At 39.9% G+C, this 23,574-nt stretch overlaps 1 protein-coding gene across 3 annotated transcripts in view; it reads left to right on the forward strand.

Moving 5' to 3' along the window:
* SPIDR (scaffold protein involved in DNA repair) overlaps positions 1-23,574 on the forward strand; it is a 289,161-nt gene that overhangs the window by 184,689 nt on the left and 80,898 nt on the right. For all 3 annotated transcript variants that reach the window (XM_070391894.1, XM_070391895.1, XM_070391896.1), the window contains 2 exons: positions 10,658-10,850; positions 12,225-12,451. In XM_070391894.1, the coding sequence (XP_070247995.1) occupies positions 10,658-10,850; positions 12,225-12,451 (420 nt within the window). The remainder of the gene's footprint in view (positions 1-10,657; positions 10,851-12,224; positions 12,452-23,574) is intronic.

Consider the following 23,574-nt stretch of genomic DNA (forward strand, 5'->3'; position numbering starts at 1 on the left):
CCTGCCTTACCCCTGCCCCTTTTCTGCCTTCCTGAAGCTCGCTCACCCCATCTCTCTTCCGTGGATTCCTCATATTGCCTCGTCCAGTGGCTACTTGTCTCCTGCCCATTCCATATGTAAGAGTTCCTGTGTGTTAGCATGGAGCCTTATAAACAATGGTTGACACATATTTATTTTATTATATTAAGTATGTTAATATAAAGAAATGCTTATCTAATAACATTGAGAAGTGGAATACTGAATTTTCGCTGTGAGGCATGATTACAACTGTGACATATACTCATAGAAAGACATAAAGGAATTATACCAAAGTATTCATTGCAGTCTGCTTAATGAATTTTTTCTCATTTTTATTTTTCTAGCTTTTCCAAGTTTTGTATAATGGTCATGTATTACTTTTATAACCAGGAAAAGATTTTTTTATTTTTTTCTATCCTCCCCTAAATGTATGTTGGAATGATCACATCCATGAAAGTATGGTTTCACCCAGTATGACTATAGTCTTAGACATGTTCTCTTCTCCTTGTATTTTCTATTATATAATATAGATTTCCCCATTCTTCTGAGTGGTATTTGTGACCATCTTAATAATGTCATAATAACATTGGTTTTAAAGATAATCAATTTTAAATAACCTGTTTATATTATTATTACCTATGTAATAGATGATGGTAGGGATTTGAATTCTCAGTTTCAACACTGAGGTCATCTTACACTTAATTTCCTGAAGGGGCAAAATGAAAACAATTCACAGGAGTGCCCGGAGAACGGACAGTCTCTGGGGAGAGGCTCTCTCCACTCTGTACCTTCCCCCAGCTGAGACAAGGTGAAGTGGTTGGGCCAAATATGCAGGGCTCTCCACCTCAGGAGAAGGCCCCGGTCAGCAAGGAAAAACGCTGACAAATGCACTGTCACCTGAGGTGGCTGCTGGGGATCAGAAGACCGCAGACAGTGTGCAGTCCACAACTAGCTTGACAATGGGGTGCCACTTTTCAATCTTGAGGGGAAAGGATCTGTTTTTCCCACTCATGACTTGGTAAAGGTTTATTTAAAGAAAACAATGTTAAGACAGTTTTTTCCTTTAATGTTTTGTCTTTGTTAAACAAGGCACACCTGTTTTTAGGACTTAGTCATAGGCATGGGGGGAGTATTTATTCATACTCCTTGTTATATATCGTACTATCTTCCACCCCTCCCAAACCTACCTCTCTGACTTTCCTCTTACCATCCACTCAAAATGCACTCCAGGTCTAGTCTTTGTTCACTTTATTAGGGAAGTTTCCGACTGCAGTCTAGAGAGAATTTCTTAGGTCTGTTTTGATTTTTGACAGTTCTTTTTAGCAAGTATGCTTCCTGGTATTTAGAATCATTGAGCTAATGAGAAACAGTACTTTTCTGCTGTTTCTTCTTTATCTGTGAAGACAGAAATGAGCTAATACTCATCAATGACGACTGCATGTTTTGTTCTTTTACACACATAATTAGATTAAATTCTTACAAAACCCAGGGAGAGATGCAGGCCAGGCTCACCCAGGCCTTCTTGAAGCCCAAGTCTATCTGATTCCAAGGTCCATCTTCTCTCTCCCAGACCACAGCACTTGTCATTCTGCTTCCAGGTACCACGCGGCCTTTGGGCTCCTGTTTGTCCACAGTAAAGCAGGATTAGCACATGCTCAGGGTAGCCTGTCTCGGTGGTAGTGGGGTGTGAAAACAAGATTTGGGATTGGCAAAGACCCAAATCTTTAGCGTTCAGGCTATTTTGCAATAACACTCCTAAAGATAGAAAAGCTCATTGTCTCTAAGTTGATCTCTTTTTCCTCATTCTCTAAGAGAATGGAATGTTTACAATATATTTTTATTAAATTTATTGGGATGGCATTGCTTAATAAAATTATATAGGTTTTAAGTGTACAATTCTATGATACATCACGTCAGGTATTTTCACATAATGTTTTAGTTGCTCGTATTGGAACTAAGAGGGAGAGAATACCTATTTAACATGACCTCTGACTAGTCTTGCATCTACCTGATTACTTTCCTATTCAGTCTAAAGTCGATATTTTTTTGTGTAATAAAATCCTTAAAGTGTGAAGAACTTGTCTGATTCTTCTAATAATAAGCACTGTTTAATCCCTTTAGGAAATCACATTCAAATATTTACTTTTATAGGGTTTTAGTTAAATATATTTTTATAGTTCATGGTGTATATGTGCTTTTCTTAAATGCAAAAACTATTTTTAAAAATGAAAAGGTTTGGCATATATACATATGAGATTATTATTTATTTATTTCTCAAATAAACTTACAAAACGTTTTTCCTGACTCAGCTTAAGCTATTCTTTTTTTTTTTTTTTTTTTTTTTTTGGTAATTCCTTGTTAGTATTTGGAATGTTAAGTAAAATTGGGTATATATTTCTTTTATTTTAGGTTTATTACCTTTGTGCAAAAGAAATTGAATAACCAAGTCTAATTTGCTCTTTGGGTGATTTGCATACTTTAGGGAGTAAAATGAAAAGACATCCTAATATGTAAAAACCCTGGGTCAGTCACAACAGGAGGCCGACCAACCGGAAGTCAGTCCTGCAGTCAGTGCTGCGTTGCTATGGCGACCTAGCGCTGACTGCTGCTGCTGCAGGCACGGTGACCAAGGCCTGACTGCTGAGGGGGCTGCAAATCAGGCCCGGAGAGAGCCTGAAGAGAGAAGCAGGGTCTGATCTGTAGCCTCTGTGGCAGCTGTTGATCAGCACTTGCCTCTCTCTTTCTCTCCAGCAGCCGCACCTCCATTTCTCTCCAGGCCTCCACCAGCGCTGCTGACCAGCCCCGCCTTTCTGATCAGGCCCTGTTGATAGACCCAGAGACACTGACTGTCATAGAAACCAACCAATCAGAACCAAATCTGGGTGAAGTGTGAGGAGTCAATGGCTGCCTAGGAGGCAGAGCTTTTGACGCTGGCTGGCATAGAAACTGACCAATCAGAACCAAATTGGCCAGCAGAGGAGGGCAGTTGTGGTGATATCAGGCCGCAGGGGAGGGCAGTTAGGGGCGATCAGGCCAGCAGGGGAGGGCAGTTGGGGGCAACCAGGCTGGCAGGGGAGGGCATTTGGGGGCGATCAGGCTGGCAGGAGAGGGCCGTTGGGGAGGAGATCAGGTCAGCAGGGGAGGGCAGTTGGGGGCAAGATCAGGTCGGCAGGGGAGGGCAGTTGGGGGCGATTGGGCTGGTAGAAGAGCAGTTAGGTGTTAATCAGGCCATCAAGGGAGTGGTTAGGGGGTGATCAGGCTGGCAGGCAGAAGCAGTTAGGGGCAATCAGGCAGGCAGGCGAGCGGTTAGGAGCCAGCAGTCCTGGATTGTGAGAGGGATGTCCGACTAAACCGGCAGTCGGACATCCTCCGAGGGGTCCCAGATTGGAGAGGGTGCAGGCTGGGCAAGCCCCCCCCCCACCCCCTCCCCCACCCCCAGTGCACGAATTTCGTGCACTGGGCCTCTAGTTAAGTTATAATATAGAGTAATGTTTGCAATAAGTTCCTAAAGTATATGTTTGGGAAATACTGTGTTTTTTCCTTCTTTTAAAGGTGAAAATAAAGATCTTTGTTGCATCATTCTAGTGTTTTAGAAACATTATTAAATGGGTTATTGCAAATTTTATTTCTGTTGAATTTTTTATTGAAGTATAATTGACATAACATTAGTGTCAGGTGTACAACATAATGATTTGCTACTTGTATAAATTACAAAATGATCACCTCAGTAAGTATAGTTAACATCTGTCAACCATGCATAGTTACAACTTTTTTTTCTTGTGATAAGGACCTTTAAGATCTACTCTCTTAGCAACTTTCAGCTATGCAATACAGTGTTATTAAATACTAGAGGCCCGGTGCACAAATATGTGCATGAGTGGAGTCCCTTGACCTGGCTGGCGATTGGGGCCGTCTCGCCCAGTCCCGATCGGGGCCAGCCGGCCAGGGGGAGGGACCACAGGAGGTTGGCTGTGGGAGCGCACTGACCACCAGGGGACAGCTCCGGCAGTTGGACATCCCCCAAGGGGTCCCGGATTGGAGAGGGTGCAGGCCAAGCTGAGGGGATTTCCACCCCCCCCCCCATGTGCACGAATTTCATGCACTGGGCCTCTAGTTGTAAATAATGCTGCAGTGTACATGGGTGCATATATCTTTTCAAATTAGTATTTTGGACTTCTTTGGATAAATACCCAGAAGTGGAATTGCTGTGTCATAAGGTAGTTCTATTTTAATTTTTTGAGGAACCTCCATACTGTTTCACATAGTGGCCTCCATACTGCAATTCCACCAACATTGCACAAGGGTTCCCTTTTCTCTACATCCTTGTCAACACTTGTTTGTTGATTTATTGATGGTAGCCATTCTGATAGGTGTGAGGTGACACCTCATTGTAGTTTTAATTTGCATCTCTCTGATGATTAGTGATGTTGAACATTTTTGCATATGTCTATTGACCATCTGTATGTCCGCTTTGGAGCAGTGTATATTCAGGTCCTCTGCCTATGTTTTAATCAGATTGTTTTTTTGGTGTTATATTGTATGAGTTTTTTTAAAAAAAATTTATATTAGTCCCTTATCAGATATATAATTGATGAAAATCTTATCTTAATTGGTAGGTTGTTTTTTTAATTTTGTTGATAGTTTCCTTTGCTGTGCAAAAACTTTTTAGTTTGATGCAGTAACATTTGTTTATTTTGGAGTGGTGGTAGTTTCTTTGTTTGAGGAGATATATCAGAAAAAAATACTACTAACAGCAATGTCAGAGTTTACTGTCTATGTTTTCTTTAGAAGTTCTATGGTTTCATGTCTTACATTTAAGTCTTTAATCCATTTTGAGTTTTTCCTTGTAGATGATGGAAAAGGTAATGTAATTTCATCTTTTGGTGTTTATCCAGTTTACGCAACTCAGTCTATTGAAATAAACTGGCTTAACCCCATTGTATGTTCTTGCCTCCTTTGTTATATATCAATTGACCATATAGGTGTGAATTTATTTCTGGGCTCTCTATTTTGTTCCATTGATCTCTATTATTTAATAATCTCTAGGTCTGTTTTATGCCAGTACCGTACTGTTTTCATTACTATAGCCTTGTAGTATAGTCTGATATCAGGTAGAATGATACCTCCAAATTAGTCTTTCTCAAGATTGCTGTAGCTTTTTGTTGTTGTTGTAGTTTCTTATAAATTTTATAATTATTTGTTTTATTTCTGTAAACAATGCCATTTGTATTTTGATAGGAATTGCATTGAATCTATAGATTGTGTTGGATGGTTTGGAAATGTTAATGATGTTCATTCTTTCTATCTGTGGTACTTCCATTTATTTGTTTCTCTTTAGTTTGTTTCTTCAATGTCTTATGCTTTTCTGAGTACTTGTCTTTTACCTCCTTGTTCAAGTTTATTCCTAGGTTAGTTTTTTTTATGCAATTGTAAATGGATTGTTTTCTTAAGTTCTCTTTCTGATAGTTTGTTATTGGTGTATAAAAATGCAACTGATTTCTGCATATTAATTTTGTATCCTGCTGCTTTACCAAATTCATTTATCAGTTCTAATAGTGTTTGGGTGAAATTTTTAGATTCTCTATATATAGTATTATGTCATGTGCAAATAATGACTATTTTAGTTCTCTTCATTTGTTAAAATCTTTGAGTTATTTCATCAATGTTTTTTAGTTTCAGAATACAAGTCATGTGCATGTTGTGTTAGATTTATATCAAAAGTTTTTTGTTTTTTGCAATTATAAATTATTTAGATTTTTAGTTTTGGTGTCCACCTGTTCATTGATAGTACATAGAAACACAAATTAGTTTTGTGTTATGCTGTGATCTTGCTGAACTCACTTATTAGTTTTAGGAATTATTTTATTGATTATTTGAACTTTCTATGTGAGCAGTTGTAACCTGCTGATACTCTATTTAGTTGTTCTGTTAAATAATGAGAAAGGGGTGTTCTAGTCTCCCCCTTTAATTAGGGTTTGCTGATTTTTCCTCCCAGTTTCATTAGTTTTTGCTTTATGTATTCTGAATCTGTGGTGTTTGGTGCACACACATTTAAGATTGCTATGTCTTCTTGGTGGACTGACCCTTTCATCATTATTTAATATCTCTCTCTGTCTCTGATAATTCTTTTTGCTCTTAAGCCTGCTTCATGTGGTAATAGTATTCCTTCGCACTATATTTGTATTAGTGTTAAATGATATATTTTTTCCATCCTTTTAGTTTCATCCTATCTATATCTTTTTTCTTTTTTAGAGAGAGAGAGAAACATTGATTTGTGGTCCCACCTATTTATGCATTCATTGGTTGATTCTTGTATGTGCCCTGAACGGGGATTGAACCTGTAACCTTGGTGTATCAGAATGACACTCTAATCAACTAAGCTACCCAACCAGGGCTGGTAATATATATTTTAATTGGTTTAATTAAACCATTTATAGTTAATGCAATTATTGATATATTAGGACTAAATCTACCTTTTGTTTTCTTTGTCTTATTCTCTGTTTGTTCCTTTCTCTGCTTTCCTTTTCCTGGCTTCATGTGGGTTACTTAAACATTATTTAGAATTTTGTCTTAATTTTTTTATGTTTTTGTATATATCTCTTTTTATAGCTATTTTATTGGTTGCTCTAGTGACCAGTGATGGCGAACCTATGACACGCGTGTCGGAGGTGACACGCGAACTCATTTTTTTGGTTGATTTTTCTTTGTTAAATGGCATTTAAATATATAAAATAAATATAAAAAATATAAGTCTTTGTTTTACTATGGTTGCAAATATCAAAAAATTTCTATATGTGACACAGCACCAGAGTTAAGTTAGGGTTTTTCAAAATGCTGACACGCCGAGCTCAAAAGGTTCACCATCACTGCAAGTCTAGTCATTACATTATATATATACTTATCACAGTCTACTGGGTCAACAATTTGCCATTCTGTGTGACGTGTAGAAATCTTATTTCTTATATCCCTATATTGTCCTCATTTATATTATCATTGTCTTAATATTTCCTGTGCATATATTTAGAACCATATCAGACAGTGTTATGATTTTGCATCAAATCCAAATAAATTTTCGAAAACAACAGGAGTAGAAAAGCCTGTTATACTTACCTATATTTTCCCACTTGTATTTCTTTGCACAGATCTAGAGGTTCTGCTCATTGTTTTTTCAGTCTGTGTTTTCTTTGTTGTTCATATTGGTTAAAGTCTATTATTTTATCTTCAAGTTTACTTATTCTTCTCTCTGGTCCCTCCATTCTGCTGTTGAACCCATTTATTGAGGGTTTTTTTAATTATTGTATTTCATAGTTTTGAAATTTCATTAAAAATATTTCTTTGCCAAGACTGTATATTTGTTTGCTGAAACTTTCTATTTTTGTCTTGTTTGCATTTATAAGTGTTCATTGAAGCATGCTTATGACTGCCTTAATATCTTTGTCAGATAATTCTAACATCTGTTTCATCTCAGCATTATCATTTAGTAATTGCCTTTTTTTATTCAAGGTGAGATTTTTTTCCTCCCTTGTTTTAGTATAACAAGTGACTTTTTATGGCAACCTGTCCATTTGGGGTATTTGACATCTGGACCTTATTTAAGTCTATGTATGTGGCTTTGTCTGGTACTGCTCTGAGACAAGAAGTGGGAGCTGCTTATTACTGCCAGGTGGAAGTCAAAGTTCAGATTCCCACTTGACCTCCATTGGTATCTGAAGGGGAAAGGACTCCTTGATACTGCTGGGCAGCATGAGTTCCATCTTCCTCCTAGGCTTCCACTGACATCAACCTGGCTGGGAGGGAGCTTTGTTACTGCTCCCACCTGGCTTCCACTGATAACACTGGAAAAGGTTGGAGGGTGGAAGATGGCCTCAGTAATGCTGGGCAGTGGTTGAAGTCCTGACATTCTGCCAGGCCTGGTTCATTCTGTGCCAGGGGGGTGAGGAGGGATGTTTGAATACTAGTGTCAGGTGTGGGTGGAAGTCCAGGTGGGCTCCACTGTTACTAGTATAGTGTGTATGTGGGGAAACTCTTTACAAGCCTGCAGGGATGAAAGCCCCTATCCCGCCTTCTCACACCACCACCACGGGCTATGCCATGGTCGGCAAACTGTGGCTCGCGAGCCACATGCGGATCTTTGGCCCCTTGAGTGTGGCTCTTCCTAAGCCTTAGGAGTACCCTAATTAAGTATATAACAATGTACCTACCTATATAGTTTAAATTTAAAAAATTTGGCTCTCAAAAGAAATTTCAATCGTTGTACTGTTGATACTTGGCTCTGTTGACTAATGAGCTTGCTGACCACTGGTATGGAGACCCCTATTACAAGCTGATGAGGGTGGAAGACTGGGTTCCCCCTGACCCTTTGCTGGTGTGCGTGAAGGTGGGTAACAGTTTTTCTGTGATGTTTGCCTAGAGGAGAGCAGTTGTTTTCTGAAAGCTTTCTGTTTCACTAGGCTGCCCCTTCCCTAGTCCTTTGGTTGAAGAGATTAAGCTTCTGTGGAGGCTTTTCCTATCTGTACCCATTACTGTTTCCAGATTTTCAGGTTCCTCCGTTCCAAGTCTGAAATATAAGAGGCAAAAAGAAAACCCAGGAACTTGTTGTCCTCCTCCTCTCCACCTTTCAGTGTTTTCTTATATTTATTTATGTCTAATGTCAGGCACTTTAGTTGTACTTAATGAGAGAAATAGGAGGACATATGTCTAGTCCATCTTCCCAGAAGTGGAAGTCATAATTCTTTCCGAATGCTAAGCAGCATTGTGTTTTGAGGCATAAGTGTTAGGGTCTTCTCAAATCAGATGTCTGAAAGGAACCAGGAGAATGTCTCTTATATTCCCAAACTTCTCTACTTAAATATGAGGCATGTCTGTGACTATGGTCCATTTGGGTGTATTCCTTTGATATTTGATGTCGAGTTACCATATTTTTCCAGTATAAGACGCTGTGTGTTTTGTTTTTAAATATATTTTATTGATTTTTTACAGAGAGGAAGGGAGAAGGATAGAGAGTTAGAAACATCGATGAGAGAGGAACATCAATGAGCTGCCTCCTGCACACCCCCTACCGGGGATGTGCCCGCAACCAAGGTACATGCCCTTGACCGGAATCGAACCCGGGACCCTTCAGTCCTCAGGCTGACGCTCTATCCACTGAGCCAAACAGGTCAGGGCTAAGACGCTGGTTTTTTTTTCTCTAAAATCGTTAGACTGAAGTTAGCTGAGGAGGGAGCTGTGAGGGTGCTTAGCTGCCCATACCTTGTCAAACAGGCTTCCTCCAATCACGAGCCTTATTGTTACTGACGTCAGCTGATGCTGTAATTGGAGGTGGAGGGGGAGAGTGCACAGATGCAATAGGGACTGGGGTGTTCTGAGCCCATAAAGATGTTAAAAAATAAAAAGATAAATACCAGTAAGTGATTGTCTTACTCTGCAAAATTCAAACTGAATCCAATCAGCTATGCAAAAGAGCATGGAAATAGAGCTGCAGAGAGACAATTTGGACCTCCTCCCACTAAGGGTATGATCAGAGAGTGGAAAAAACAGAAAGAACAACTCCTTAAGATGCCAAAAAAAGAAGAAGACCTTAAGGGGAAAACCAGCAATATGTTTAAAATATTGATTTCCTTTTTTTAAAATATATTTTTATTGATTTCAGAGAGGAAGGGAGAGGGAGAGAGAGATAGAAACATCAATGATGAGAGAGAATCATTGATTGGCTGCCTCCTGCATGGCCCCTACTAGGGATTCAGCCTACATCCTGGGCATGTGCCCTTGACCAGAATCAAACCCTGGACCCTTCGGTCCACAGGCCAACGCTCTATCCACTAAGCCAAACTGGCTAGGGCAAAAAATATTGATTTCTTAATTTTGGGTTGGAAACGGGGTTTGGGGTGGGAGCATCTTATACACAGAAAAATACAGTATTTGAAAGATTAGACCTGTCAGAATGTATGAAGGTGTTATTTGTAAATAGCATTTATTATTTATTTTTAATGTTTAAATTTTTTTGTTGAAAGTATTACACCTGCCCCCTCCCAAGGCCATCACCACACTATTGCCTGTGCCCCTGGGCTATTCAAATTTGCGTATAAGTTCTTTGGTTAAGAGATTAATAGCATTTATTTTAATGGCTAATTCTTTGAGCTTGTTGATAGTCTTTGCTCACTCCCTGCATTTCTCCCTGAGGAATCCTAAGGCCATCTTCTACCAGAGTAGGAGGATCTGAGAAAAGCCCAGGCACTAGCCCAGGGGTGGGCAAACTTTTTGACTTGAGGGCCACAGTGGGTTCTTAAACTGGACCGGAGGGCCGGAACAAAAGCATGGATGGAGTGTTTGTGTGAACTAATATAAATTCAAAGTAAACATCATTACATAAAAGGGTACGGTCTTTTTTTTTTTTTTAGTTTTATTCATTTCAAATGGCCCGCGGGCCGTAGTTTGCCCACGGCTGCACTAGCCCCTCTCCTGACACAGAACTTTCACTGGAAAAGTAAAAGTAGACCCATTGGCAGTCATTCTTGAGTATGTGAGGGCAGCTTTTATCTGTAGAAGCAGGCAAGTCATTGTTCTTTGTGTTCCTGATTTGCAAGAACATAAGGAGAATCCAGGTTTGCAAATAAACTGTTGTATTTTTTCCCCTTTCCAGGCAAAAGCTTATTATCCCAAATGGAAGTTGCCCTGTTATTCTGAATACTTATTTCTGTAAGAAAGTTGTTGCCAAAGATTCAAGAACAACACATGAAGTGCGCTTTGGGGACACACCCCTTCCAAGAAGAAACATCACCTTATCCCAGATGTTTAGATTTAAGAGTCTAACAAATAATTCACCTGAAAGCAAGGTAACTCTCTTTGGCTTGGACGTTTTATGCTTTGTAGTAATATTTGAAAGGATTATAAGGGAAGATGTTTACTTTTGGTCTTACTTCAAATATTCAGCTAATATATATGCTAGAACATCTTGTATTATTGCTGTGCCTAAAGAAATTATAGTTCAGTTCAGTATTTAGTTGTGATATTTTATAGTATTTTATGTAATTTTAATATTTATTCTAATTTATTAATAGAGGCCCAATGCACGAAATTCGTACACAGGTAGGGTCCCTAGGCCTGACCAGCTAGCTATCAGGGCCGATGGGGCCTTCCTTTGCCTGCTGCCCACCGGGGCCTTCCTTCGTTCCGCATCACTCCCCGGTGGTCAGCACACGTCATAGCGAGCTATTGAACTCCCAGTCTCCTGGTCAAACTCCTGAGGGGACATTTTGCATATTAGCCTTTTATATATATACATATAAGTGTTGATTTTTTTCTGTTCTCATTTTATAATTACCTAAGATTTTTGTTTAAGCCTTCTTTCCTTATTAAAATGCATTTTTCTTTTTCACAATATCTGTATCACTTGGGATAAAAAGAGCTGCATAAACTTGAGATTATAAACTGGAGGTTGTTTTGGGCACTTTATTGGCCCTGAGCCATGATCATCTGCCAAGATGAGTTTAGGGAACCACCAACCTTCCCTTGCTGTAGGCATGAAGTGCACTCCTGGGACCCCTCCAAGCTCTGTGTCTCCCAGTGCACCTGCCTCGAGTCGCCATGTTACTTGATTCAGCACTGAATGGAATGCTGGGAGTGACAGACAGCATGAGAGAATATAAGAAAGATAGAAAAGCAGACAGATTTTCACCCTGTTTTGTATAAGTGCAATCAAGCAGAATCTCCCTTGGCTTGGTTGGAGCATCCTTCCATACACCAAAAGGTGGCAGGTTCGATTCTGGTCAGGGCACATGCAGGAGGCAACTAATTGATGTTTCTTAATATCTTTCTCTTTCTCTCTTCCTCTATCTAAAATCAATTTTTTAAACAATATAGGTGATAAACTTTTTAAAAAATGAGTGTTTGGAGGGAATTATATGAAAAAGAGAACTCTCTAATCAATTTAAAATATGGCTCAAAGTGTATTACTGCTTCAACTTCATGAAGTATGTTTTCAGCAACAGTGATAATGAAGCTGTAGTATAGCCTAGTGGTTAAGAGTATGGACTTTGGAGACAGGTGTTCTGGTTCAGTCCTGCCTTGGCCACTTTCTTCTAAGTAACCTTGGGCGTTTTTCCTTTAGTGTCTGCATTTACATCATGGGATTACCTAGGAATATCATTATTTGTTAGTGTGTGCCATCATGAGTCAGAATGAAATCTTCCCTTGCATGTCTTGGCCAGGTTCTGTGCAGTCTCCCCACCCTGAGGCCAGACTGGACCCACAGGCCCTGCTCATCTCAAGCGCCCCTGAGCGACTCACTCCTGGACACAGTAGAAAGCCAAGGAGCTGCCACGTGGTCGGGAGTTGGAGTCCCAGTGGTGGTGCAGAGAGTTTACTTTCTTCCCTGCAGGTGTCAGCAGGGAGGCGGCTCCGCCGCTCCACCCAGCTCAGACGCCCCAAGCTTCCGGTGAGTGACAACACAGGCATGGGGGTACCTAGAGTTACTTAGAGAAAGGAGAGGTCTTTCAGGAGCAGTTTCTTGGCTACACTCACCATATAAATGGGTTGTTTTTGTTTGTTTGTTTTCTTGCATCAACATTTGGGACCAGGGTATGACAAAGGATTCTGTCTATTTATTTATATAAAAAGTCCTACTGAAATAATTTAATTTGTACCATTTACTTTTACCTTTAATGAGTCATGTTATTGCAAGTAATACAAATACAAGCTATACTAGAATTGTAGAAAAGCCAAGATGTGGTTACCCTTGCCCTAGCCAGTTTGGCTGAGTGGATAGAGTGCGGCCTGCGGACTGAAGGGTCCCAGGTAAAAAGATGTGGTTTCCCTACCTAAAAAGACCACGCACTGTATTACCTATCAAATTTTACATCTCTTAAAAACCTGAGTGAATGACAGTTAGTAGATCTGTAATCTAGCCTTTCAGAGACACTGTTTTAATCTACACAGCACTACTTACCAGAGCTTTCTGCAATGATGTAAACGTGGTGTATCTGCGCTACCCAGTGAGGTAGCCACTGACTGCATGTGGTTATTGAGCACTCGGCTAGTGGGACTGGGGAACTCAATTTTAAATTTTACTTAATTTTAATTAACTTATTTTAAGTAGTTCCATGTGTTTAATGGCCACCTTGTTGGACAGTGCTGCTAGATGAATACATACATAAACAAGGCCAAACGTGATTCAGAACCACTTTTGCTCATATGAACAGAGAGAATGATGTCTTCTTCTCAGATGTAGGCTCTTCCTGGCTTTACATTTTTTCAAATTGCTATAGACCCATTGTTGACTGAAGAGTTAATTTCTTTATGTCGGATCCTTGGAATAACCTTTGAGGTTGTCTTTCTTCTATGGTAAGCTGCCCTTGGAGCAGTAATATGGATTTACAGTAGAAGAGAACTTAAAAGTAGAGATGCAAGTTCGTCATCATTTTTTCTATCTACTCTTAATAAGAAAACATATTATAGAAATAATAATCATTCTGTTTTAATGGTGCCTTCTGATGCTATTCAAAAGGACCAACAAGGAACACTTCTGTATTAATTAAGAATTCTCTTCAAGTGTATGGCCTTTGAATTGAAAGTACTATGAATTTCAAAATGTCTCCTTTAGGTATGGAGTTAGAGAATATTTCTTTTGGATTATAGAAAAAAAAATTTATTTGTGTGAAATACATAAACATTCTATCAGTTTTAAGGTTTTTACTATGACTTGTACTATTGACCAGTCTTGTACTCTTTGATTTAATTCTGTGGTAAATCCAAATAGAATTATCTAAGATAGTTAAGATTGGACAGGTTTCGTTTTGCTTTGCTTTTTATGGCATATACCCAGTGTTAGGTTTCGGAGGAGGTAATACTGAGTAAGCTAGGCAGTTAGGAGCTCGGTAAAGCTTTCCCAGACCAGCACCAAACCACATACTTTGAGGAGATGGGGACAGCAGGGACTGAGTCACAATGATGAGAAGACAAGATAAAACTGACAGTAAGGTTGCTTCCTTGTGAATAATCACAAACAGCATGCGCCTCGGAGGTGGAGTCCCTGCAGCTCCTTCGGTAGTACTTGTTTTACGTGTTGAGCAAGTTGGAAGCTAGAGTGTGACGAATTGCTGTCAGTGGTCCAGAACATGGATTTTTTTGGATTTGTACCTTAGAACACACACTGGGACATGGGATGTGACTTGTGGAAGACTGAAAGAAAGCCAGGCATAAACCTTAAAAAACAAGAAAACAGTTATTTAGATGCGATGAAATGCTTTTTGCATGGTATGTTTCTTGTAGTGCACATGCGGTTGTATAATGCTGAGGCTAGAGTTCCATTTTACAGCTGAGGAAACTGAGCCTCAGAGAAGTTCCTATTTACTGACAATTATATTGGTGGACAAAAAACAAACATAATAAACTATAGAATCCCAAAATGACAGGGTTGTAGAGAATGTTGATGCCAAAAAGGGAGAAAATTGAGTTAGAACCAAGCTGTGCTTAGGTCGAGGCTGACTCAGAAATCAAGTCATCCTGGGGCAGCAGGAGTGCAAGTGCCCAGCCACGGGGAGAATCACATGGACTGTGTGGGGAAAATGGGCTTTGGGACAGAAGGCCATAGCATTTGACCATGGGTTTGAGGACAAGGCATCTGAGATATTTTTTGAGTACAAACAGTCCTATTGTATAACTGATAGCTAATATTTTCTGGCTTCATTTGCTACTATAATAATCAGACTCTCCAGTTTACAAATCAAATTAATATTGAAGGAAAATTATACTTAATCCTCTACTAATTCTTTGCTAATCTATACTAATAAAAGCATGATATGCTAATTAGACCGGACAGCCAAACAACATCCCGGACGTCCTTCCGGACTAAGCTGCGGTGGCGGGGGCTGAGGCAGAGGCAGTTAGGGGCGATCAGGCAGACAGAGGAGCGGTTAGGGGCATCAGGCAGGCAGGCAGGCAGAGGCAGTTAGAAGCAGTCAGGCAGGCAGACAGAGTGATTAGGGGAAATCAGGCAGGCAGGGGAGTAGTTAGGGGCATCAGGCAGGCAGGCAGAGTGGTTAGGGGTGATCAGGCAGGCAAGCGGAGTGGTTAGGGGCTATCAGGCAGGCAGGGAAGCAGTTAGGGGCATGAGGCAGGCAGAGGCAGTGGCGATCAGGCAGGCAGGCAGAGGTGGTTAGGGGTGATGGGGCAGGCAGGGGAACATTTAGGGGCATCTGGCAGGCAAAGGCGGTTAGGGGTGATCAGGCAGTCAGGGGAGCAGTTAGGGGCATCAGGCAGGCAGGCAGAGTGGTTAGGGGAGATCAGGCAGGCAGGCGAATGGTTAGGAGCCAGTGGTCCCAGATGAGAGGGATGTCCGACTGCTGGTTTAGGCCCAATCCCTGCGGGATCCCTCCCCCCGCTCCCCACATGAATTTCATTCACCAGGCCTCTAGAGTGTATATAAAGAAAACATTAAATTATCTGCCTTTGAGAATTATTTAACAATGTTTTCTAATGTAGACTTTTTTTATGCATACGCATGTACCATGTATATAAGAGAAAATGTTATTAGAAGTCTTAGGTATATACCTTGGAAGATCCTTTTATTTTCTGCTTGCAATTTCTACTCATAACTTCTTGATCATGGATAAATTTGAGTGACACTCTGTGTAGCACATTTGTGTTAAGCTTGCTAGAGGCCCAAGTACAACAGACATGGAGACATTTCAGTGTGACCCCTTACCACCGAAAACAGCTCTAAGTCTGCTCTCTTGTCATAATCTTCTGTACCCTAAAGATCTTTCTATCAGTGAACTGAAAGACAACTTTGATAACTATATGTTTTCTACAAAATATCAGAAATTACCACGTCAGAAGAAATTTAGGACTGTGAAAACCAAAACAACTCTGCGTTATGGTATATACTTTTTGCCACACTCATTCTCCCTTCCCTGCTCAACCGGGTCAGATGATTCCCGGTGAAATACTAGGATGAGTTTTATTATAACTACTTAGCATCTTGACTGTAGGAATCAATCTCGATCTGTTCCCAGTGCTTTAGCAATACCACTTTTCTGAGATCAGTGAGGGCTTATCTTCTGATGGCAGACAGCACAATGTTTGCCACCTTTGAAATTAAAGGAAACTTATTTCAAGCCAGCTGGTCCCGAACACAGTCAGATAAATTCAGTCAAAAGGCTCATGTCCTCTGAGCTGTGAAACATTAGCAAACATATACTTTAGATTTCAGAAACATAATATGTGAGAGTCTTCTGTCCATGTTCTTGGCGACTTCTTTTAACTCATGCTGTTAAAACATTTCTACCAGGTTTCTCAATGTGTTATGTCAGAGTAACCAACAGTAATTTAAGTTTTATAAATCACTAAAATCAAAGGTAGTAAAAAACCAATCCAGAAGCACTCCGTAATCATTAAGCTAGGGGGTCAGGTTTAGAGCCACAAAACACCTTTATCTAGATCAGCCGTGGGCCGTATCCGGCCCGTTTGAAATGAATAAAACTAAAAAAAAAAAAAAAAAGACCGTACCCTTTTATGTAATGATGTTTACTTTGAATTTATATTAGTTCACACAAACACTCCATCCATGCTTTTGTTCTGGCCCTCCGGTTCAGTTTAAGAACCCACTATGGCCCTCGAGTCAAAAAGTTTGCCCACCCCTGATCTAGATCCACTGCATGTTGATTGAATATTAAATAAATGCGTGACTAATAAAACCATAGGCTTTTTTTTTTTTTTTTAGCAGAGAGAGGAACTTAGATCTTGGAGATAATCTATAGTGGAGGAACCTGAGGTAAAGAAAAAGTACATGACTATCTTAGTGAGTCCCTTCCTCACTGGTATAGTAGAATCTAGACCAGTGGCATTCAACCTTTTTCATCTCATGGCACACATAAACTAAATTACTAAAATTCTACAACACACCAAAAAATATATTTTTTGCCAGTCTGACAAAAAACAAAAAATAGATGTGATTTTGATTCATTCACACCAGACAGCTCTTGTGCTGGCTGTTGTCATTGTTTTAATTGACAATCTAAGAGGAGAGAGGTCAGTGCCCCTGACTAAATAGGTATTGCATGCTTTAAAAATTCTTGCGGCTCACCAGTGTGTCTCTTGCAGCCCACCAGTTGAAAATTGCTGATCTAAACGAAATTACTTTGCTCCCAGTCCTTGGGAATTGCCATTAAACACTGCTTTCCTTTCTCCCTTTCTGGAACATTCACTTCCTTTGTCCTTGAGACATTTAACTTAGAGACAAATATAATTTAACTTTATCCCTTAGAGATGCGTGATCTTTCTTGCACGTCACTGCAGAAATGTTTTCAGTGAGGACACAGAGCTTGCTCAGTGCCCGTGCATTTGGACAGAAAGCCAGAAGGACAGAACCTTCTAGCGTAGCAGTTTAATCGAAATTCGTTGAGCTGAACTCAGGAAGCACATTTTCCTTTTTCTGTACCTTGATGTTTTAGTCTCTGTTTTAATCTTTTGACCCTTCCTTTAGTCTCTTGTCTTATATTTCTTCCTCTTTTTCACTAAGAAAAAGTATCCCCCGTTTTCCTGGACCATGTTCTGGTTCTGCAGTGATTAACAAGACATAATCCTCGCCACCCAGGGAGTCCCACACAAAAAATTAAAAACAGATAATGTTTATGATTATATAAGTTGTGATAAGTGCTCTAGTAAGAAAAAGTGGAACACCATGAGAAAGACCAGTGGAAAAGGGACAGAATTTAGTTTGGAGGATTCAAGGACAGGTGTTCTGAGGCAGTATTATTTAAAATGACACTTACATATAAGTGGATGTTAGGTAAAAAGAGAACTTCGTGCAGAAGAGAGAATACCTCCAGGACTTCCTAGGCAGGAGGGAGAAGGCATGTGGCCAGGTGCACGGCCAGCAGGCGAGCCCAGAAAGGCAGGCCAGCCACAGCGGGCGGGCACTGAGTGTTTGCCATGGCTGCTCACCGACCCAAAATAAGGCTTATAAGTTTGAAAGGCAGCTTAAACTGTTGGATGGAAAATGGTTAGGGAAGATGGGGAACATGGAGCAGGGTCCCAGTGGAAGCAGAGACCCAGGAATAGGCAGAGACCCGTCTCATGTGGCAGCACTGGGAAATACAGCTGGGGCTGTCGCGTGTGAGATTCCTACGAGACATCCAAGAACAGATGTCAGATGAAAAAGTTAGATACACAGATCTCACATTCAGAGGATTTTGAGTTGGAGATAAATATTTGGGGGTTTTCTGCCTGCAACTGGTCAGTGTGCATATTTGTATGTGCATTTATTTGAGTAGGTTGTATTTGTCCATGGTACTAAGCTCCAGAGGCACTAGAGCAGTGGTTCTCAACCTTCCTAATGCCACGACCCTTTAATACAGTTCCTCGTGTTGTGGTGACCCCCAACCATAAAATTATTTTCGTTGCTACTTCATAGCTGTTATTTTGCTACTGTTATGAATTGTAATATAAATATCTGATATGCAGGATGTATTTTCATTGTTACCAATTGAACATAATTAAAGCATAGTGATTAATCACAAAAACAATATGTAATTATATATGTGTTTTGCGATGGTCTTAGGCGACCCCTGTGAAAGGGTTGGTCGACCCCCAAAGGGGTCGCGACCCACAGGTTGAGAACCGCTGCACTAGAGGGTATGCAGTGAAAGGCAGATGCCCCCAGCTTTCCGCATCATAGATGGAACCCCCCACTCCTCCCCTCTGCAACCCCTTCCAGAGGTGTTCTGTCACAACTAGGAACTATCTAAAGCCAGGACAATGGACAAGGTCACATTCGGGGAAAGGTAGACACAAACTGAAGAAGAGACTAAAGGGGAAGGGCTAGTGATACAAGAGAAAAACCCAAGTGTGTTGTGGCAGGCACTCAGGATGGGGGACATTTCATGTGTGGGAGTGGGCAGCTAAGTGTGGTGCTGCAAAGAAGCCTAATAAAATAAGGACTGAAAACACGCAGTGAATTGCCAAAGAATTCCCGGGTGACTTTATAAACAAAAGGTGCAGGGAAATGGTGAGGATGGGAGTGAGCTCGCAGAGAGATGGACATGAGTGGGAGGCCGGCAGGAGGGACAGGTTTGATAGCAAATGTTTTGTTGATGCACACGGGAGTGAGGATGTCTAGCGTTTAAACAAAACTATAGTGAGAGCATTTCTGTCTCTTGTTTCCAGTATAAGTACCATTTTTCTTTAAAAAATGCATTTAGGTGGAAGCAGGATGTTAATAGAGCAGAAGAAGGTTTAGGATCAGACTGGTTTGGATTCAGATGTTGACTTCACACTTAGCAGAGAGACTGGGGGCAAAGTACATTTCTTTATTTGTGAAATTGGAATTGTACTTATTATACTTCTCATAATACAGGTTCGTGAGCTGGGCAACGGAGATTAAAGGGTTTATTTAAGACACGTGAATACAGAGCTGATGATTAAAAGGTGATTTAGCAAGGGTAAGGAGATTATGTTTGCAAAGAGTTTAGCATAATGCTTCCCTTATAATAAACACTTAAAAGAGAATGGCTCGCTAGCTCTTTAAAAGCAAGTGGGACTACTTAAAAATTGTAAAATACTGATGAAGAACATGTTACAATTATAGAAACCTAAAATAAGGTAAGAAAGACAAACTACAAATAGTCATCTGTATCAGCATTGAGTTAGTTGTCTGGTTGCAGGAGAAGTTTGAGTGATACTGGTTTTTACTTCTATGCTTCTGACCACCCTCGCTCTCGCCCTCATCCCACTCATCAATAAGCAGTTTGGTGCTCATTTACTTTAGAAATCAAACATTTATGTAAATTTGTGTGTGAAATGTGACCACTGCCTTCTAAATGATGGAGGTATTGATGCCCTCTGCTATAAACACACTGCAAAACACTGCCCTAATGCTGGGTCCAGTATTGAATGTGCTGGTAATTATTACTGATGTATTTTTATCTTTGTCTAGAGCAGTGGTTCTCAACCTTCCTAATGCCGCCACCCTTTAATACAGTTCCTCATGTTGTGGTGACCCCCAACCATAAAATTATTTTCGTTGCTACTTCATAACTGTAATTTTGCTACTGTTATGAATCGTAATATAAATATCTGATATGCGGGATGTATTTTCATTGTTACCAATTGAACATAATTAAAGCATAGTGATTAATCACAAAAACAATATGTAATTATATATGTGTTTTCTGATGGTCTTAGGCGACCCCTGTGAAAGGGTCATTCCACCCCCAAAGGGATCGCAACTCACAGGTTGAGAACTGCTGGTCTAGAGCATTAAAGACATCCCAGACTCCTGATGTTGAAAATGGCGCAGTGTTCAAGTAGAATGAGGAAGGTGAACTAGTAGATAGTGGATGTGATGACAGAGGCCTTTGTCATGATTAGCCTTTGTTTGTGTTGGGATAGTAGACTCTAGTATGTAGCTTGCTAGGTACAGACCACCACATCCTACCAGTCTGGGATGATTTCGATGGACCTACTGAAGACCACATTTTCAGAAGTTCTTTATTGTTACTCTTACTTTATTTTTGAAATTTCTTTTCTTCATGTTGTAAAGAAGTTGGAATTACTCTTTTTCCATGATTTGATTCTGTTTGTTGTGATGCAAAGATGTTATGAGAGCAGGACATCACATTTTTAATATGTCCTCATAAATGATGCCAGAGCCCATTTTCAGAATTTCCTTACCCTTGCTCTCTCAGTGAATTCCAACCACCTTTTAATCATTAGCTCTGTGTTCCTGTGTCTTAAACCCTTTAATCTCCGTTGCCCAGCTCTTAACTTCTACTTATTTCCTCTCCAAAACAGCTCTTGGTGGTCCTTACGATATCCCAGCGTCCTTAGGCCCTATTTTCTTCTCAGTCCTGTCTTACTACTGGTAACCCTACTAATTAACATCCAGATCTTTCCATTCTTCGCCATTCTTCCTGTTCACATTCTGACTTATTGTGAAGGGTAAATAGTATCAGAGTCCATGGGATTACAGGCCTAATACTTACTGGTTTTTAATAAGTACGCAGAGAGATCTAGAAATTGGAACTTAACTGAAAAGAAACTGGAAATATATCTTATTTCTTCCCCCCTTTTAAAAGAGCTTTATTGATAGGTGATTCATATGCCATAAAATTCACCTATTTAAAGCATATAATTCAACAGTTTTTATTATATTTACAGAGTTGTGCAATCGTAACCATAATCTAACATTAAAACATTTTTGTGACCTCAGAAAGAAAACCCATACCAACTGACTGCTAACCCCTCCTTCCCCCCAGTCTGTGACAATCACTAATCTATTTTCTGTCTCTAAGGCAGGGGTAGGCAAACTTTTTGACTCGAGGGCCACAATGGGTTCTTAAACTGGAGGGCCCGAACAAAAGCATGGATGGAGTGTTTGTGTGAACTAATATAAATTCAAAGTAAACATCATTACATAAAAGGGTACGGTCTTTTTTTTTTTTTAGTTTTATTCATTTCAAATGGGCCGGATCCGGCCCGCGGGCCATAGTTTGCCCACGGCTGCTCTAAGGATTTGCTTGTTTTGGACATTTGATATAAATGGAACCATACTGGCTTCTGTAACTTGGCATAATATTTTCAAGGTTGATATATGTTGTGACCATGTATCAGTATTTCATTCCTTTTTAATGCCAAATAATATTCCGTTGTGTGGATATATAATATTTAGCTTATCTATTTATCAACTGATAAGCATCTAGGTTGTTTCTACTTTTGAATAATATCAATAGTGCTGCTATGAACATCTTGTACAAGTTTTTCTGTGGATGTATGTTTTCAGTTCTCTTGAGTATATACCTGGGAGTAGTATAGCTGGATAATAGATCTATATTTCATTATTTGAAGAATTAAACTGTTTTCCAAGGAAACTTCACCACTTAACATTCTCACCAGGAATGTATGAAAGCTCCTATTTCTCCACATCCTCACCAATATTTGTGATTGTCTATTGTTGTTTTAGTATAGCCATCCAAGTGGATGAGGAGTGGTATCTCACTATGGCTTGATTTACATTTCCTTAAGGATTAATGATGTTGAGCATCTTTTCATGTGCTTCTTGGCCATTTGTACATTTCTTCGAAGAAATGCCTGTTCGAGTCCTTTGTCTTTTTTCTTAATTGGGTTGTTATTTGTCCTTTTTGTTGATGTTAAATTGTAAAAGTTCTTTATTCCCGATACAAGCCCCATATATATATTTTCTCCCATTCTTTGGATTCATTTGTTTGTTGGTTACACTTTTTTTATAGTATCCGTTGAAATAAAAATAGTTTTTAATTTTGATGATGTCTAATTTATATCTATTTTTCTTTATTTCCTTTTTTTGTCATTTATGGCTTTGATGTTATATATAAGAAACCATTACCCAATCCAAGCTATAAAGATTTACTCAGATGTTTTCTTCTAAGAGTTTTATAGTTTTTACTCTTACATTTAGGTCTGTGATCCATTTGAGTTAATATTTGTGTGTGGTGTGAGGCAGGGGCTCAACTTCATTCTTCTACATGTGTATATCCAGTTGGCCTAGCACCTTTGCTAAAACGACTATTATTTCTTTCTTTTTTTAATATATTTTTATTGATTTCAGAGAGGAAGGGAGAGGGAGAAGATAGAAACATCAATGTTGAGAGAGAATCATTGATTGGCTGCCTCCTGCACACCCCCCCACTGGGGATCGAGCCCGCAACCTGGAATCGAACCAGTGACCTCTTGGTTCCTGGGTCGACGCTCAACCACTGAGCTACACTCGGCTGGGCACGACTATTATTTCTCTATGGAATTTTCTTGGCACCCTTGTCAAAAATCAATTGATCATAATATAAGAGTTTATTTCTGAATTTTCAGTTCTCTGGTACTAATCTGTATGTCTGTCTTTATGCCAGGATCATAATGATCTTAACTACTATAACTTTATGTTTTCAAGATCGTGTTGGGAATTTTGAGTCTCTTATGTTTACATATAAATTTAGAATCAGCTTGTCAATTTTGCAATAAATCAACTGCGTTTTTGATAGGGATGATATATTGACCTCAGATTATATTATGCCACTTTGGGGGTAGGAAATACTAAGTTAGGATGAATGTCATTTCTCTGTTAGAACATGCGTATACACTCTTGGTGCTAAGATGGGGATTAGTGGTTGAAGTACGTCAGACATACACAGTGGTCTCAGGTCAGCTGCAAGGGTGTTAAGTGGCATCTTCGGGGTACTTGATGTCCTAAAAGATTTCCTTTAGGCCACAGTGTATCTCTCATGTCACCAAGTAAGCAGTAAAGGTTAGAGTGTTGGATTAAAATCTCTGAAGTCAAGAGATCACTGCAGAGCTAACTGGCTTCATCTTTGACTTGTGGTTTGTGTTTGAATAAGAATCCTTCCCATATGTAATGCCTCGTTGATTTGTCCATCTGGGCTGTTTGTTTTTATTGTTGACACTTTTGAGATGCCCACCTGTTTCCTCCCCTTTGCCCACCTCCACACAGCCCCCGCCTTCCCTTGCCCTCACCACACTATTCTCTGAGTCCCTTCACTGTCTATTATCCAGTCCCCCACCTCCCTCCCCTCT

The sequence above is a fragment of the Myotis yumanensis genome, unplaced genomic scaffold, assembly GCF_028538775.1.
Source record: "Myotis yumanensis isolate MYYU_CA2020_CCGP unplaced genomic scaffold, mMyoYum1.0.hap1 SCAF_15, whole genome shotgun sequence".
Classification (NCBI taxonomy): domain Eukaryota; kingdom Metazoa; phylum Chordata; class Mammalia; order Chiroptera; family Vespertilionidae; genus Myotis; species Myotis yumanensis.